This window comes from Pseudopipra pipra, chromosome 2, assembly GCF_036250125.1.
Source record: "Pseudopipra pipra isolate bDixPip1 chromosome 2, bDixPip1.hap1, whole genome shotgun sequence".
In the NCBI taxonomy this organism is placed as follows: Eukaryota; Metazoa; Chordata; class Aves; order Passeriformes; family Pipridae; genus Pseudopipra; species Pseudopipra pipra.
The window spans coordinates 79,405,950-79,425,253 of NC_087550.1; the positions used below are offsets into that span (position 1 = coordinate 79,405,950).

Genomic DNA, 19,304 nt, shown 5'->3' on the forward strand with positions numbered 1-19,304 from the left:
TCTATTTAATGATTATCAAGTCTCAAATGAAAACCAGAAAACAATAAATGGCTTGTTCTCCTCTGCATTTCTCTCACTACGCGTTCACAGGCACACATGCTGCTATCATTCTTACCCTGTTCTTGGTCAGCCTCGCTCACTGTCAAATCTAGGACCAGCCTGTGATCCCGTATCGATTGCAGCAGGGCATTAAAAGTGTGCACAGTGCTTCACAGAGACGCCCTATGCAACGCTGGGGCCAGGCCCTCAGTTCTGAATTCTTCAGGGTCGAGATTTCGTATTTGTATTTGGTTTTTTGGGGTTTGTTGTCTTCTGTGTGTTTATTCAAATGTGCCAAAGTACTGTTAGAATTGCAAATAAGTTGGGGTTTTTTGTCTACTGAACTTCAGCGCATTTTATTGCAGTGTTTTGTCTTCCAAATCCTACCTCAGCAACATGTGTAGATTAAAACATCCAAAGAAATAAGTCAGGTTTGGCCCTATTTAAAACATATGTCTCCTGTTTAAATTTTAACTATGATTCACAATTAATTGTTTTAAACTTATCACCATGGTACCAACAAAAAATTCTTAGGAATACAAAGTGACTTTTGAAACCTGTCCTGGCTCTCAGATCACCACCACTGAGACACAGAGTAGTCTGCATCCATTTGGGGAAATTCCCTATATATGGTGCTCAGGTGGGCTTTACCTTGGCTCCAGAACAGATTCGGGCAATATTATTGTGCCATCCACTTTTTTTTTTCAGCTTTCATCCCAGTAGCACAGCCTAGCAAACCCCCAAGTAAAGAAAACTTCCCTCCACCCCCACAAATACCCATTGCTCTTTCCTGACAAAGATAACTTTTCTGGCTTTTCCTTCTGTCTGTAGGCAGTTTCATGCTGACCCTGTGGCACAGTCCTGGATCAATGCTGGAGGTGGGGAGCAGAGCTGCCCCCCAGGTGCTGTGTCTGCCAGCCCCTCTCTCCAGCTGGCATGCACAGCCTTGCTGCTCTTGGCCCTCAGTGTCTGCCAGCTAGAGAGGCTGAAACAGGCTGGCTGCACACTGGGCTTCTCTTTTCTCTCTTTTTTTACCTCCTCTTTGGAGCACTTCTTGCTCTCTGCATTTCTTTAAATGCACTTGCCCCGTCTCGGTTAGTTTGTCTCCTAAAACTTGTTCAGGATTATTGTGGGAGCTGCTGTTTCTTGGCAAACAAATGTGTCTTTAAAGAACAAGACAAGCCAACTACAATTTCCAGAGGTCTCTCAGGAAGTTTATATTCTCTCTTTTCCAGGGAGCGTTTACTTTCCACGGGAGCATGATCGACATGCCATTACTGAAGCAGGCACAGAACATTGTTACGCTTGCCACAGCGATCAAGAAAAAATGAGCTGGTAAATGAAGCTCTCGCCATGGGGCCCCAGTAGCTGTTTTTAAAGATGACTATAATACTTGGAGGGTGTGGGGGGGAAATTAAAGATGTCAAGCTTAAGCAGAAATTCATTTCCATTTTGCAGATCTGTAATAGTTTGCTTGCCAGAATAGCTAATTACTAAAATTATTCCTGACTCAAACCACTGCTCACTCCTGCATGGCCCATGTTCTACTCATAGCCTGTGACAAAGTTACATCACCAACTGTGTGACATCACGATAATTACTACAAATGTAGGATTATGACTTCACTGAAGGAGAAAGGTGAAACAAACTCTGAGCTCTGTTGAAAGAGCACACAAAAACTGATTCAGTTGCTTCTGTTTCTATCTGTGCTTCTTCCCACTCTGATGCAGAACTCCTGGCAAAAAGGGCAAAACCTCAAATGATTAGGCATCAGCTGAAATAATTGCAATGAAAATCTTTACCTTGTGTGAGCTTTGCATCCCCCCACACACCGCCCTTCTGTAAATGTGCAACAGCCATTAAAAATATTGCTCCAACAGTGCAGGACTCTTGACTTTTTTCTCTTTTTTTAAGTGGTCTCTATTCAGAGAGTTTCCTCCTGGAAGCATCCAGCCCGAGAAAGGTTGGACGGCAATAAACTTGTAGTTTTCGGAGACACAATGCAGCAGAACTCGTGCATATGGTCTCGAGTCAGATTTACATCACATTAGGGATACGGCTACAGATCATGTGGGCTGTGTGGTTAACGGGCTTAGTAAAGCTGTTTTGAAGAGGTTAACCCAGCTTGTAGTAAGGGTAAATAAACATAACAACCAGGCATTGTCCTCTATTCAGCATGTACTCTTATATGGAGGGCTAAAGGGTATTGAAACTGCAGAGGATCAACTTGTGGTTGCCAGAGGACTCCAATGAAGTTTGAAACACCAACAATCAGAGATTTTGTTTCTGTTCCTCATTAAATCATGAGCTTTTGTGCTCAGACTATGAACGACTGTTCTTTAAGAAATTAACAGAATGGGAAGTTTTAAACTATGCACCAACCTTTTCATGACCTACACAGCAGCAATGCTGCTGCACTTAGACAAACACTGCGGGGAAGGCTGTTCTGTTTCTTTAAAACTGTAAATAGAAAACAGTTGTTTTTTAGTTTCATTTCTCACTACCTCCATGGCCTCACGTATGGAGCCACAGTGCCTTACTCCTCCCGTCTCCTAGCTTAGCATGTTCCTCCTCCGTCTCCGAGCAGCGATTTCAATCATTTTGGGTTATTTTTGGTTTAATTGAGGGAGAGGAAAGGGGAGGAGGAAGAATCCCACCGACAGGCCCGCGTGGAAGCAGCGAGGGAAGGGAGCGCGGGGGCGGCGGGAGCGCCTCTCCGCGGCCCCCCCCGGGAACGGCGGGGACCGGGAGGAGACCGGCCCGGGAGCGGCGTAAGAGCGGAGCGGAGGGCGGCCCCCCCGGGATTGGACCATGGAGCCCGCCTCCCCGCTCCTCCGGGAGGCTCCGGGCGGCAGAGACCCCCGTCGCAGCCCTCCGCGGAGTCTGGGGATGAGCAGCGTGGGCCGACCCCCCTCTCCCTCCCTCCACCCGAGTCCCGTCCGAGGGCGCTGCGCCGGCGGATCCCTTACAGCGCGGGGACCTCCGGGCTAATCTGATTAATTAAAGACTAACTGCTTATATTGCAGCTCCCCCCCATCCCCGTGCGTTTCAGGACACCCTCCGTTATTAATTCCAGGCTGACTAAATTATGGGCAGCACTATTAAAACATTATCAGAACTAATGAGAAACAATTACTTAGGAGATGAGCTGGGACGAGCCGGAGCCGGGCACGCGTGTCGTTATCCCTGCAGATTGCGTTAATAAATCATCAGGTGCACGGCAAGGCGGCGGCGAGGCCCGGCGCGGGGGACGGAGGATAAGATATACGAGATAATGGTTGTTTGGGGTTGGGGTTTTTTGGTTGGTGGTTTGTTGCGGTTAATTTTTTTTTCTGCTTTTTTGGCATAATTTTTTCATTAATCTCAATAGGACGCGTGTGGTGTAGATGGTTTTATTCCCTTAATATCGCGCCGGAAGGTGTGGGGGGGGGGGGTGTCGAGGAAGGAGGATTTCAAAAAATAATGTCTTCATTGTTTTACTGAAGTCTTAATGACAAGGCGTGACAAGCCCGCGGGAGCTGCGCGGTCGCGCAGGCCACCGAGGGGGCAGCGGAGGAGCCCCCGTACCCCCCCTCCCCGAGCTCGCCACCTCCTCTCCCTCGTCAGACTGAAGGAATATTAATATACCCTCCCGAGGTGTTTACGCGCACCCTCCCGCCTTCGCCGCTGAGTGCTTAAGGAACTTCATGACCCGTACGCGGACAAATCGAATATGCAAATAAAATGCTGGATATATTCAGATTTTTCCTTAAAATTCCCTGACACCCACCCCTCCATCGGAAAATCCTACTTCCATTTAACAGCCTTAACGATTTTTGCTTTATCAAAAATAAAATCCGATTTATTTGGCTTTTCCGTTTACTTTCCAAAGCTTTCCGTGATTTTCCGGCTTTATTCTTCTCCTCTTTCTTTCTTTTTCTTTCTCTCTTTTTCTTTCCCGCCTGGTGCTAGGCAAGCAATTGATGAAACAAAACAGATTATAAGATTAGCAGCAGGATTTTATGCATATTAATGATAGGGAAGGGCACCGAATGGGTTTGTAATTGCAGATCTTGCGCTTGGGATTGGGAACTGTAGCCCTGCTACAGCAAAGACCCCCCTGTGAGGTTTTCACATTGGAACTTAGGGGAAAAGTGAAAAAGTAATTACCAGAGCACAACACTGAAATGTTAAAGCACTTATTCTTTCTTTCAGCGTTCTGTTTTAAAGGGGGAAAACGGGCAAAATGGAAAATAAATTACTTTCAAATAAGTAGGTTAGCACCTGAATGCTGGTGCGCATTTTCCCGGCTTTTTTTTTTTTCCCTTCTCTTTCTCTCCTTTTTTTTTTTTTTTTCCAAATTCTAGCCATTATTTAGCAAGACATTTGCTTCTGAACCGACTATCCAAGCAGTAGAAAAGGGGGAAGGGAAGGCAGAGAGACCTCGGGAACACAAGGGCACTGCGCCTGTAAGGTTTGAAACAAATATCACTAGGAAAGCTGTTCACAGCCGGGGATGGAAATTTAGAGGGATTTTTGGGGTGGCTTTTTGGTTTGGTTTGGTTTGGTTTTTTTGGTTACTTGGGTTTGGGTTTGGTTTGATTTGAAATCGGGGCTTAAAAGAAAAAGATTATTTTGGTTTCCTCTTCGACACGAGCATCAAACGGTATTTTAGCAATGGATGTATTTCACAATCACAAAGCCCTTCCAGGAACGACGTATTCCTTGCCATATCGAGAAGTAACCTCACACTGAATTTTAACTCTTATTAAGAGTTTTGCCTTGTTTCTTGACTTGCTTCAGTCCGTCTCCTCTGAGCTTAAGTCTTCCTAAACTCTGGATTTTTGCGTTTCAAACCCAGTGCTCCTTTACTGACTTTCCTAATACTTCTCTCCCGTGATTAACAGCCAAAGATGGCTTAGCTTTAATGGCACCTACCCGCGCTTATTGTTTTAATTCTGTTTTCAACGGAAAATCAATGTATCTGGTGGAAATTAGACTTTGAAAACTTTTTTTTAACGAGCCAATAAAACGAAGTATCTGCTCCTCGGGCAGTAATTTCTGATTACGAATTGGAGGGGGAAAGGAGGCCGGGGCGGGGGGGAACTAACTTGGACCACATTTCATTCATCCCATCCCTCCAACTCTCTTCTGCCACTTTCACCTCCCTCAAGTTCAGATCATGGCAAAGCCCCGAGACAGGGCTAGTTTACAACGACTATTTTAAAGATAAAAAAGTGGGAAGAAGGGAATAAAAGCCCGTACGGGCAAGTATACTATTTGCTATCTTTCCCCGTTGCTGGGGCTGGGGAGCCGCGCATCCCGCGGAGGGCAGCCCCGGGGAGCAGCGCCCGGCGAGGCGGGGCGGGGCGGGGGGGTGGCTGCGGGTCGGTTCGGAGTGCTGGCATTTGCACGAGGTGCCCGAAGACGGGAGGGGTGTCCTCCCCACCCAGGGTCGAGAAGCTGCCAGCAGCGCCCGGGGCGGCAGAAGTGAGACCCCTGCAGCGCTCCGCACTGCCGCGGGACCGCCGGGATGCAGCCGCGACACCGGTGGGTGGGGATGGATGGATGGGTGGAGGGCGGTCCCTGGCCCCGCAGGGATCAAGACAGCCCCACGCCTTCCTGGGCTTCTGCCAGGAGCCCTGGACACCAAGGAGAAAGGGAAGGAAGCAAGGGGAGGGGGAGGGAAGGAGGAAGAAGAATGAGGTCCTTCAATGACACTCATTACTCTGCCACCAGAATGGTCTCCTCCAACCACTGTCATGCCCACAACACCCCTTCAATCAGGGTGCCCATGAAAAGGCCAGCTGCAGAGTGGTACACACACACCATGCTGGCACCAATGGTGCCTGCAAGGGACAGTGAAGAAATTAGTGCCCTCTATTTCCATCACACATTCCCTCCCCTCACAGTCCCCACTCGGTCTTCTTGTCCTCTTGGTGCACCCCAAAACTCCATTCGGCTCCCAGGACTGGATGTCCCTCACTGGGAACAGAATGGGGTCTTTTCTCCTCACATTGGGATGCAGGCAATGGAATGCAGAGCAGAAATGTCCTACATGTGCCCACACTGCAAGCAGGGGAGAGATCAGACAGCCTCACTATGTTTAGGGTTATTGCTTCTCCAATTAAGTCTGAAGCTCCCAATCTATGATAGCAAAGCCAATAACATGAAGTGCTGCTCAGAATGATGTCTTCAGAAATGCAAGAGGTGCTGTTCCTAAGCTGTTGTAGGTGCCCACTGCCTGCTGGCATTATTTGAAGCTGATCATCCTGATGAGAATGAGGAGTGATAAATGCTTATGCTACCTTCTTGGGCCTCTGTAGTTTAAAGTCTGGTTCCATGTAGCTTTGTGTCTTATGTTTAGAATTTTATTCCTACTTCTTCTAGTGCTGTTAATGTTATTAAAGCTGTGCTATCAAGCACACATACCAGTTTAGAATTTTCTGAAGTGAAGCTTGCTGAAGGTAAAAAGCCTTGTCTCTGTGTGAGAAATGCCTGCAAAAGCCTAGAATTTATGGCAGACCGTCATGCTGGGAAGACCTGGTGTAGTCTTCCTGATAAGTATTTTAATTCCTGGCTTGCTTTTGCAGTAGTCCCTAATACATAGTAGAGTTTTTGCAGGTCTGGTACTCTATGGGATGCCACTGGAAATGCTGCATGTTAACTCTGCATGTTCTGTCCTGTGTAAAAATGCAGCTCAGTCAGCAGTGCACATATCACTGCAAATCTGACCATCACTGACAGACTTGCCTCCAGATTTGTCACCAAGAGGTCTATGCTTGTATAACACAGAATTAAACACTTGTAAGTGAAGGAGAAACCAGTGGCAGTGGATGTGCAAGGGCTGCCTGGTCACATCGCTAGTGTTGCTGTGTGAGAGCACAGGCTGGGGAACAAAATCACTTCCACCCTCTTCAATCATCAGCACTTGGGTCCCCAGTGAAGAATCTGTGTTTTACTTCGAACTACTGAGAGAAGGTCCCCCAGGTCTGTGGTACTTGGTGGGAGTTCAGGGAAGGGCTATGGTCTCTTGCCCACGAGATGCCCAGGAAGGAGCTCACCCTGCAGAGGCAGTGCCTCAACCTCGACACTAGCTTCTGGGGTACATATGAAAGCATACCTGCTCATTTGAAAGCATTCATGCACTTTCAACATCATGACTTCACTCAGAGACCACTTAAAATATGTAGTAGGTAGAGACATCTATTGCTTTCTTTATAATCAGTTTTGAAAAAAACAGCTCCTCCTGAAAGAAAAGGCCAGTTCTGTGCTGATGGCAAAATCTCTATTGAGGCAGTTCTAAGGTTTTGCAAAGAGTTACAAAATCCAGAGACAAACTGGGTTAACTGACTTCACTATATGGATTAATTGGTGTCTAATATTTTGTTGAATTTTAAGGATATGCCTTAATTTACAGAAAAAGGCACATAGTAAGTTCAGTAATAAAAGGTAACTATGTCTCTACATTGTTGCTATATTAGGCAATTCTTTGTTCAATATTTAACTAGCATTTGTTAAAGTGGGTGTGTGAGAGCAATATGTACAGTACATATTTACTGTCAAAGCCTAAGGAAGTAAGTGTGACTTTGCACCTAGATTTTCCTAAAGCATACACACTCCCAAATATAGGCAGACAGAGAAAACTGGAAGGTTGTCCCATTTCACATGGAGAAGAGATGTAAAGACCTGTGCTTGGTTCCTGGCCTTGCTCCCTCATCACTGACATCAGTTTGTGTCAAGCTTACCAAAAAACCCTACTGCTGCAACACTCCATTTGAGAGCCAGGGGGGAAAGGATAATAAAGGATAATAAACTTTTTTTAATTGCTTCCCTGGCTATAAATTAGCATGCGTTGGGCTAATTTTTTTTCCTGTGAACAAAAGCACAATTGACAGCAAGGCTTAGGGAAAGTAGGAAGGGAGTCTGAGCCTCAAGGCTCCCCTGCGTATTGAATCTGAGCAGGAGGAGGCCTTTTCTGTGCCCAGAAGTAGAAGGACACCAAAAACTATAACAAAACAATACGGATTTTTATCTTTCACTGACTGTTTTTGCAGCTGCATCTTCCCCTCCGTCTTCCCCTCCCCCCATTATTTTATGTGAGAACCAAGTATGAAAAGAGAAGCCACGGCTTTCCCTCCTGATACGGTCAATGTGCATAAAACCAAAGAAGAAATCAGCAGAGATCTGAGGTTAGTTATAAGTACTGTTACGGACAAAAGCAGAAATTGGTTTTTTGCTTCTACACCATATTTCATGTCAGTTGTCCCAGAAGTAAACACAGGGCTGAAGTCCACCAACTGCACTGTGGGTTCAGTGTGCTGTGCTCCTCTTTGCATCCCTGAGGCTCCTGATGGCATTTGAAGAGGAGCTGGCAGAACCCACTCAGTTCTGCCTTTGCAGCTCCCCTTCCATGCATGCTTCCATTCAGTTCTAGAACATGTGATAAACCATTTCTCCCCATGGTAAAAAATCATCTAAAGTGACCTTTCTCTGGAGCTGTCTGTGGAAGCCCTTATGCTGCTTCTCCTCTGGTGCATACAGTTACCAACCTGAACAAAGAACCAACTACAAGTAAGAAGTAGATGGGCATGGACCATAACTTTCAAAACAAATGTTAACAGAGATGTGACCTAAGAGATGGAGAAATACTGCTGGAGAGTGGCTGAGAAATGGCTGAGGGATGGGGATGGAGAAGATAGATGCGTGGCTATTCTCCCATGCTCCACAGTGGATTCATCACTTGCTCTCAGCATCCATAGGCATAAGGATAGGCTGAAATAATGTTTAAATTGCAGCAAAGGAAAGTGTGAACATCTTCACTATTTGTAAAACAAAAAAAAAATAATCTAATTGAAGATTAGATGCACACTGAGATGAGTCACTAAAGGAAAGGGATGAGATTACTTTAAGAGCAGGCTAGGCAAGTATCTGCTACAGGGTCTTCATGAAAGAGTGGACTAGGTGCACCCTGAGGTCTTTTATAGTCTATGCTATAAAAAATTTTTAATGCTATAAAATGTACAGAGATGCAACAAAAAACAGAGGAGAAAGAGGAATCTTATAAAATTAAAAAGGGAAGAATAGGAAACTTACTTTCCTAACTTTTTTTGCCTTAACATCTACATCAATTAACAGTTTCACCCTTTGAAAATATTTTTTAAGAAGTTCTTTCTTTTCTCTTTCTTTCTCTCTTTCTTTTCTTTCTTTCTTTCTTTATCTATCTGTCTCTCTCTCTCTTTCTCTCTCTCCAAGGAAGACCTACAACACTATTATTTACAGAGATAAAGAAGTCTCTGTATTTTTGCATGGACCCTCCCTGGTTTCTTCAATGTTCTTCTTAACTCAGTGCACCTTTGCCGCAGGGAGCAGATTGTGGTGGGCTGGAAAACCCAGGACACAGCCTTCTGAAGAGGCAGGTACTCTGCCTCATCCGCTATGTACTCACTTGCGGAGCCCCCTTCACTTAAGATACCTTCCCTTACCATTTATAAGGAGCTGTGTGTGAAGGCCCCTCTCCCATGACTGTGTCAAGCCTCCCTCCAACCAGAAATCTCAGTAGATGCCGAAGGTGTGACTGGTCAACTGTGACTGCCAGGCTGAGTTTCCTGACAGGTACTGATTTCACGTCGTGTATCAGTGACACAGCAGTGAATCCAGAGCATCAACTCTTTCAAGTTAAAGCACACTCCTCCTACTGCCATTCAGGTTCTGACAATGTTTATGTTCTTTAAAATGTGAGGGAGTTTAGTTTGCATCTTATTTTAAAATAAATTTGTCCCAAAGGCAATGTCATTTCCAAGCGCCAAATCATTCTTTTCTTCTTGCATTATAGAATGGAGCATTTCCAAAAGTCATTACAACTCTCATATCTGAATCAATTTCAGACTAATGTCCTGTTATCCAAGGTTGTCAGTTATTTTTTTGGAATTATTTTGGGTGATTTTTAAATTGGTGTGTTCTTTGCTGTTACTGTTAGAATTATATGAAACATCTTGTTTGCAGAGCTGTGAAATGCTTTAAAGGCAGCAATTGAAATGACGAGGCATTGTCCAAACTGAAATTTATTTAATTCAAAACAGTGTCCTGAACATCCAGGAGGTATTAAACGTTTTTCAACCGCATACAAACTGTGAACTGTATTTGAAATTAAATCTCCACGTTAAAATCTGCATTGCCGAACCTCCTGCTGGCAGCCACCGTTCTTCTGAAAAGTGACATCATCTCTGGCACTGGTGGGGTGGGAGTTCTTGCACGGATGTCACCAAATGATTTTCTACCGCTCTTCAGATATTGAGACTTTATAGCCATGTACGCCTAAAAAGTACAAAGGATGCAAGGTGTGTGAGGGGACAACCTCAGATTTAGTAAGTATAGTTGGTTTTGTCCTGACACACAAGGGTGGAAGCCATTTTATAAACCTCTATTAAAGTAGCATATTGCTGATGTCACAAATTATGTCATTTTTCAGCAAGCTGTTAGGTAGCAGCAGGATACTTAGAGGTCCCAATCTGAGTTCACAGCTTGAGGCCCCATCATCCATTGAAGTCAAGGAAATACTCCAGTCCCCTGGCCTTCTGTTTACAAATAATATATCAAAATCAGGATGCCCACAACTGAACTTTCAGGCACTGAGCTAAAGGAAATATATTCGTGTGTGTGTATTTCTATACATATATATATGAATACAAAATATTAATTTATTTGTATATGTGCATGTGTGTATTTGTGAGTAACGCAACTGAAGTCTGCAGTTTGACATTAGACTTTCTATAAACAAACGTTTTTCATTATTCCTTGATATATAGAGCTGATCCTTCATGACCAATTTCATATACAGAACCCCCACCAAAGTTAGAGATATCCACGTCAAAAAGGGGTACAAAGTACTCCCATTTATTTTTCCTTTTAAAAATAATGAGGGTATAAAAGAGATCTGATTTAATAAAATGTACATAGGAAGAGATTTATCTATAATGGAGTTGAGAGGACTGTGCAAAATAAAATAACACAAATGTCTATACACATACTCGTTAGTACAGCAGAACAGCTTGTTGGAGGCTCTCCTCATCTCCTGGACAAACCATATTTACTCAAATATGTGTTTTTCCCCCGATTAGAGTTGAATATGCCATTGTATGTACTTGGGAGACAAAACAGCCTATATTAAAAGACATAAAATACATACTATGTGGCCCGAGGTTGTGAAACAGCTGAAGAGAAGGAATTAAATTCAAAGCTAGCAGTGCCAAACTCATCAGTGGGTGCTTTTACCCCCCCTCCCCACGTATTAGTGGGAGACAAAGATGGAGTGTCAAGGCACAGCTTTGAATTTCCTGACTTTTGCCAGCATGTTAACATCACTCCCCTAGCAAAATGAGGGTCCTGGCAGGGAGATGGATTAGATGGCCAAACATGACATTTTTATCCCCACAGTCTCTCCCTCCACCAATTCCAGTACTTTGCTACTTATTTACTGACTTAGTTGGCTGTAACTTGCTCTACTGGAAATATTACAGGGTTGGATTAGCTTTTCCTCTATAGTATATCCCTGATTTAATTACCACTGCAGCTATTCCCCACTATCTGCACCATAAATGCTGTTGCTTACAGAAACATGATTACAGGATTAGAGTTATTGGGCCCTCGCCCAAATGAACACAGTGACACAGCATAGCACTGGCACCTCTGAAAGCTACACTGACCTCAGGCATCTCTACATCAAAGGCCATGGCCACAATCTGAGCTTCATTAGCTTTCAAGGCTGAAGCTACAGGAGTACTACTTCCTCAGCCACTAATGGGAAACACTCTCCTCCATTTGCTGTTGAGGTGTTAAAAGTTCCTCTTAACATCAGTTACTGAGCTACAGCTTCACTGGTATCCCAGTAAAATAAAAATGAGTTGTGGAGTGGGAGCTGAGTTCAAATTGAAAAGCTATGTTGGACGTCCCTTACTGAAGCAAAAGGCAGTCACGAGAGCAGGAATACTTTGTGAGGAAGGACTACAGGGGGAGGTGCAGCCCAAATCCCAGACTGGGAGCCATAGGGAAATTCCCACAGCTCCTGAAGGGTTTCATATGGTTGTAACCAACTGTTTAATGACTGAGGTATCTGAAGGATGCTCTGGTTTTCATTTGCAGGATGTGATGCAGTTGATTATGCAAACAGGGAGAGCTTGGCAGCTAGAGCTAGCTGCAACTCAGAGCACAAGCATCATTGGGTCCACATTCACCACGAGAAATCTATGAACTGTGGTGATAACCCCTCTAGCCCCCCTGCCCGATCTGCACCTACAAAGAGCAAACCTGGAAGGTAACATTTAATTCCACAGAGAGAAAAACTAGTCAGAGAGAGAACCACAAGGTGACAAAGCACTGGGTAGTACCAAACCGAATTTTTGCTCCTAGCATACACTTTCTACGTGGAAATGTTTCTTAAATTTTGCTGTACATTGGTTCCTCTTTGCACAGCTGGAACATTAGTATTTCCTGTCTTGTTTATATAGATGATGCATTCTGGGACATAAGTCACCTCTTATCGTGTTTGCATAGTTCTAGCAAAGTCATTTGGGGCTTACAGTCATTACCCTAATTGAAGAAACCAGATAAGTGTCTAGATGATGTGAAAGAAGCTCCAAAGTTTCATGACTCTCTATCCAGAAGGGGGAAGAAATACTTGTTCCATGAAAATACTTGAGAGTGGTAGGACATAGTCCACCACAGCAGTGAGCACAGAAAAGCAGAAACCGGTTTTGTATGAGAATTAAAAGGTTGAAATAATTTGTATTAAAAGACCTCAATAAGAATTTTAAAAAAAAAAGTTTAAAAAAAGAGGAAAATAGAAGCTAGAGGATTTACACCCAAGGGCTTGCTTTTCTTTCTTCAGTCCAACTAGCCTTCTCTGGTGCTTTGTCTATGATATTGTAGTTTCTACTTTTTGAGCTGGTGCTGAATAAAGTGACTTGCCCATGAGCCTCCCAGCTGGGTCAGCTGGATAAGGTGGGCTGGTCAGGTACTGCCAGAGCTAAGGACTACAAAATTACCCAACTAGCCTCTGGAACTAAGCTGCTCCTTCTCTTCAGAAGGTAGGAGACTTACCCAGGTCTGAGGAGCTCCTTGTGGCTGGAAGATTTTGCAGAAGATATTAGCAGGCTCACGTGCTGGCTACAGAGTTTTCTTCAGCTTGCATGTTTGATAAAGCTCAGAGGCTTGCTTCAGCTGGCAAGTTTAACTTAATCTCTTGGGTTTGTTCTGCCCTAAGCATTCTGTTCATGTTATCGGAGCTCATTTCAGTTTCCCAAGCTTTGGGCTGGTTTAGAAACTGAGCCACAATTAGAAACTAGAGTAAGAAGAATTCAGTTGATTTTCAGCTAAGCACCTTTTCACCACAGAGATTTACAATACAGCATTTATTTCCTGGGAAGTTGTCACTGGATTTCCTTTTAAATCAAATTACCAGCAATCAAAGAAATAGGAAATTCCTCCTTATGTGTACATTTTTCATGAACTACTGATTCTTTCCAGGCTTTCCTTTTGGAGGCTGGTGACCCCCAGCTCAAGCACTGCAACAGCTCTCTGACCAGCGATGGTTTAAGTATTGCAGCAGCAGCTACTCCTGTTACAGCAGAAATCCAAGCCCTTTGCTTTGCACATTCAGGGTGTATGTGATTTAATTAGAAGCACTCACTCCCTTTACTGAGTCGGGGTAGTGTGTAGGCATAGGTTGACCCAGGGAGAGTCAAGAGGGCTTTTCTCCCTGTCAGCACCAGAAGCTGCAGCCCTATCATTACACATGACACAGATATAGCTCTACAGTTGTTTTCATTTTCATTACCTTAATTATTGTCATTCATCATTTTTATAATTTTCATCATTTTCTCACTTGTGGACAGGGCAGCACACGAAGCATGGTAGGGTAAGTGGACACAAAAGATGACAGTGGTAATGTGGTGCAGGTGAGAGTATGGCTCTTTAGAGCTGGCATGTTTTTCAGAGGTGATGTACACCAGTCTTTGGTGTGACTCCCCTTTGTCACTAATGATTATTGCTGTAATGATTTTAATGTGCTCAAAGCTCTGTGGAAGGGTCTAATCCAAAGCCTAAAAAGGTTGACAGGAATTTTGTATTGAGGGGAAGCCCAGATAATACAATGTTTAAAAGATCCAGAATTAAGGTTTCTAAGATTATCTTTATATAAGAAAATAAAATGGGGGAAGAAAACAGTTTCTCTCTTCCTCTGACTTGACAGCATGCTTTGATGGAAAACAGGGGGGTGATCTCAGGAACACTTGCTCCAGCCTCCTGTTCATAAGTAGCAGGAAGGCCTGTCAAACCTGTCAAACTCCTTGAGCTCCTGGGGTTTACAGACTTCTTTCAGCTACCCCAAGCAAAACCACAATCCCATAAAGAAGCCTTTTCAGCAAAACCTTCTGCCATTTGCCTGAAGCCAACAAATCACTCATTTAAAAAAACGCAGCTATTTCTCATTCGGAAACATCCCTTCCTCCTGTGCTCGCTCTCTCCTGGTGAAGCCCCGAGCAATGGCCTTGCAGCACCAGTTTTTTGCAGAAACCTGCCACCACAGAGCCCAAAATCTGTAGTCCGTACAGGGACCAAAGTCTCGCTGGTCCAAGGAGAGCCTGGCTTGAGTAAGGACTGCAGAAATGACCACCTGGCTTCTGTCAGAGTGCAAGGATGTCTTGCATCCATTCCTGTCCCTTGTCTCTTGGTGGACTTCTCTGAGCTTCTTGGCTCCAAATAGCTGCCAAGATGCATGTCCCACACTGTTTGCTGAGAGGTCTAGAAGAGATGTCCGTACTGTCTGGTCTTTGCCATCCTTTCATTCCATATATTGCCCCATCCTTTCCCTGAAAGGTGCTGTGAAAACAAAAGCTCTTAGATCATTGACACCAGTCCCAGCCTTTGTCTTCATGCTACACCCACTGGCTGCCAGTCTCCAAACTCACCTCTGTCCCTGCCCTGCCAGCATATGGATGACAGAAAGCTTCAGTGCCACAGATCAAAGACTCCAGTCTGCCACAGAACAAATCTTTGCAATTCTCAGTACCATGGCTCTGTTATGGTGTCTAATGCAGTGACAGAAAAAAGCAGTCCCAAAAGAAGAGGGAAGGCATGAAGCAACAGTCACTTTTGGAGGCATTACTGGATTTAATTGAATGAAGTTGTAAGGGCACATTCTGCCCTGAGTGATCATGGCTATTTTTCATCATCATTTTGGTCTTGTCCCAACTGGCATACATCTTTGGCAACTCTTGGACTAGCTATATGTCAAATCACATTCTTTGATGTATAGGTGGCAGATAGAGGACAAGACACCATAATTTTTTCATGGACTTGCTGAAAGTAACAGAATCACACTCAAAGTCCATCATGGCAGAACTATAACACCACCAAAATAAATAAAACAGTGATTCTGTGGCAACTTCAAGCTGCAATTTATTCACAGTATGGGAGACACACTCTGGCAAGAGTTAAGCAGTCATCAGCACATGTATCATAAGGGCAGAGGTATAGCAGAAGCAAATCTGTTGACAACACAGTAAACAATGATATCATAAAAACTGAAGCAAAACTTAAAACATACCCTGAAATACAGGTTTTGGAAGTTGGCACTTAGCCTATGCTAGGAGCTGAAATCTTGTTTCATTTTACATCTGTTCTAACTTAGCACGCAAAAATCCACCTATGACCACCTGATTCAATACTTGAAAAACGCAAACCATATTTAAGGTCTAGTTTTTAAAGGTATTCATGTGAAACAGAGAGGGGGTGGTTTTTTCTATAACCTTAGAAACAGCTAAAAACTATTCAGCAGAGGCTGCAATGCTCATACTACGTGACGAAGGAACAGTATATGGACAGTTTTATACTTGTTGTTCTCCAGAGTGCAAAATATGAAATCAAAAGGGAGATTGATTTGAAAAGGAGAGAGAACCAATCTAACATACTTCCTTAGGACCTAGAGTTACTGACTCCAATTAAGCCCCTTAACAGACATAAGCAGATATATGATGGAAAACATGAACTAATCTCCAGTTCATTACCCAAGTTCTCATGGCAAAGGGACTTCTCCATGGCAAAGGGACACACATGTTTCAAGATAATATCCATCCACAACAACAGACTTTTCCAGAAGCAGTGCACAGCCCTATATATTAACAAGCACATACAACTACTATACTTGTTCATTTTATAAATGTATTTATATGAAAGAATATGAATGTAACAAGAACAACTGACAGAAATATTTAAGATGAACTGACAAGAGAAACCTGCCTGTCTTGAAACTCTTTTCCCTAATGCTTCATGTTTTCCTTAAGAACCATTGTAGTTCAGGATGGATAATGGCCACCAAGCCAGGAATCCTATCTCTAAGGGTGCGTGTGCTGGGTGCCTAACAAAAAGAATAATGGTATGCATTGACACCTCCAGTACACTTCTACAACCCACTCACCTCCTCCATCTGTAAAGGACAGCAAGATACACCAGCTCATCACACAGTCTCATACCTTGCAATAACAGGTGTCTGTATTTTGTACAGGCCAAAGTCCTTATCAAAAGTTCACGCAATGAGCAATTAGGACAAATGATCCATTTATCCGAAACTTGAGCAACTAAGAGTAGTCACTCAGATACAATCATGTGGAAGTCTGCGCTTTGGGTGTTACATCACATTTTTTAGTAATAGCAAGGCTTGAAAAGGTACAGGGAAAAGTCAGAAAAGGGTTCATAGTTCTGATAAAACAAGCAGTGTCCTCAAAATCGTATTTACAAGAAAAAAGTACCCAGTACTTTGCCTCAGGTTCATGCACGATGCACTAAAACCAAGGGTTGATGCACGAGGGGGTTAGAGGGAGACAGAACAGATCTTGGGACTGTTCACTTTGTCTCAGAAAGTGTTGACAGGATACACAAAACCCATGCATGCTCAAGGCAGCCATGTTGGCTTCTGCTCCACTGGAAAGAGAAATGTTTGCCACATGGAAGCAGAAAACATTGGCAGGAAAATAACTATAATTTCTAAATTTGACAAGAGTATTGCAAGCAGAAAAAAATAAAGGGGGAGAAGAGGGGAATAACATTCACCTAGACTCTGATTTCACCTTTAGGCTCTGACCCTATGATGGGCATGTTAGAAAGTACTTAATTTGTGAAAGAGAGCCTAAAGGTAACTTCTGAATGCAACATAGGAGAAAAGTGTGTGTATCCATCACCTGTGGGCTGGGATGAGGATGAACAAGTACTCCTTGGAGGAAGGCAATGCACCTCCTCCATACCTGTTACCAGAGCAGAGACTTGGCTGATGTTATAGATGTATATGGTGTGCATATGTAGTTATATACAAACTTACTGGGAAAAGGCAGTGGCAAAAGCCCCAGCTGTAACATGCACTCTGCAAATGTTGATCCTTCTGCATTTCTCCTCATTTATACCTTGTATCAGCTTAGGACTCAGAAGAAAGAAAAAAGGCATATTTATTTGTAGCCAGTGCCATCAGAGAGTGACAAAACCTTATGAGACATTTTGTCTCGTCTACAGCCTTCCACACCTGATGTTATTTGCCTCCTGAGCCTAAGGGAAACCTGCCCTTGGTGGTATGTTCTTTGTTATTCTTTCAATTTCCTTGTCTTTTATTTATTTCCCTTGCCTCTAAAGAGCCGTTCAGGGGTCCCATTACTTCCTGCTGACCAGGGAAGGCTATGAGAACAAATAGTTATATTGGATTAAAATACACATACTATCACAAGAAAAACAGAGGGAAGGGGGCAGGGGACTTGCTTAGCAAAGGGTGGTGGAAGTCACGAGACAGAGAGCTGCCAGAAATGTTCAAGTGAGGTTTTATGTCAAGACTTGTTTTAGACATGAACTCTGTGAGGAACAGAGCATCTGAATTCTTACCATGGTGGTGCTACAATTTGAACCTGCAAAACCAAATGTTTTCTTTGGATTTTAAATAAAAGCTTGTTTGAAATAATGCAAATTATAATTCTTGGTAGTGTGGATTCTCCCACCCGTAGTGGTGGTGGAGCTGGGAGCTGTCAGAGTAGAAAGAGGAGAGCTTACACGCAGCCTACTTCCCCTCTGCAGCAAAGGTGCTGCATTGACCATCATCTTCAAGAAAGACAACATAATTGCTAAAACAATGGACATCATTAGCTCCCCATCTCTAGGGCAAGTGAACCCTGTGGTCCACGCTTGAGCCAGGCTACAGCAGATTGTATCTGCTGTATTTGGAAATTTTCCTTTCTATCATCTGTTAAAAAATTATTAGCAGGTGCTGAAGACTGTGACCTCCAACCTGGAGACCTAGAGCCAAAATACCAGAGGGGAAAAAGTCAGTTCTTGACAACCGCCTGACTCCAGGGTTGGATGAGCCAGCGATACAATCTGCTGCTATGGGAGATGCCACATCAGAGGAGGGAAGTGGTAGCACCTCATGCAATTAGTCTTAATTTTATTTTTTTTCTTTTTTGAAGCTACAAGTGGCAAGAGCCAATTCCCTGCTTCTGTGAAATTATAAGCCTGGTGATCCTTTCTGGTGCCATAAAAGAGTTAGACCAGCTTGCAGCTGATCAAAAAAGGTTAGGCTACCTGTGTACCACACAGAATAACAAGCTAAAGTCATTTAACATTTGCTGTGTAAATGGCACACTGCTATGAATGGATATCCCAGTGAACACAGGAGAATAAATTCTTACATGCCATGCAATTATGCACACACTAGTGTAAAAATGAGCTGATATAAAATAAATATGCATATAGCTATGCCTTTGCCTATTCCAGCCCCTGGGTTATAGCATTGCCAATGTGTTGACATAAAAATGCAGTTTTATGGATTATATCTAAGTAGGAATGTGTGAAAAGGGATTTTGTTTTGGCTACAGCCCAATTTCTTAATATAATTATAATTACTATTTTTACTACTACTGCTACTACTACTACCACAGTGAATTGGAAGTCCCCTTGGTTCTACTTAAGGTACACGAACAAGCCTGATCTAAAAAGCAGGAGAAATGAAAGAGGGACAGATGCAACGTGGTATCTCCAACATGGAGTAACAGGACAGGAGGTGGATGTAGGCTTCAGCTCTCTTAAATTCCAGTCCCTGGTGTGGCCTGGTCCCTCTCTGCCATGACAGGGCTTTCTCAGGGAAAAAAAGAGGGGGGAAGAGTACTTTACTGATGCAATGGGAAGAGTGGCTTTTGGTGTGATCAGTGTGGCCCTGCTAGGCGTTTTACAGAGTTAAGCATCGGCACAGGTTGTAC

The 19,304-nt window shown here is 43.6% G+C and overlaps 1 protein-coding gene and 1 long non-coding RNA gene across 5 annotated transcripts in view; one reads left to right on the forward strand and one right to left on the reverse strand.

The window, feature by feature from the left end:
* CLYBL (citramalyl-CoA lyase) overlaps positions 1-1,918 on the forward strand; it is a 169,368-nt gene extending 167,450 nt beyond the window's left edge. For all 3 annotated transcript variants that reach the window (XM_064646078.1, XM_064646076.1, XM_064646077.1), the window contains one exon: positions 1,275-1,918. Coding sequence is in view for 2 of the 3 variants with exons in the window: in XM_064646076.1 (XP_064502146.1) it covers positions 1,275-1,370 (96 nt within the window). In the remaining variant the exon portion in view is untranslated. The remainder of the gene's footprint in view (positions 1-1,274) is intronic.
* Positions 1-19,304, reverse strand: part of LOC135409916 (uncharacterized) — a 92,182-nt gene that overhangs the window by 63,090 nt on the left and 9,788 nt on the right. The window lies entirely within an intron of this gene.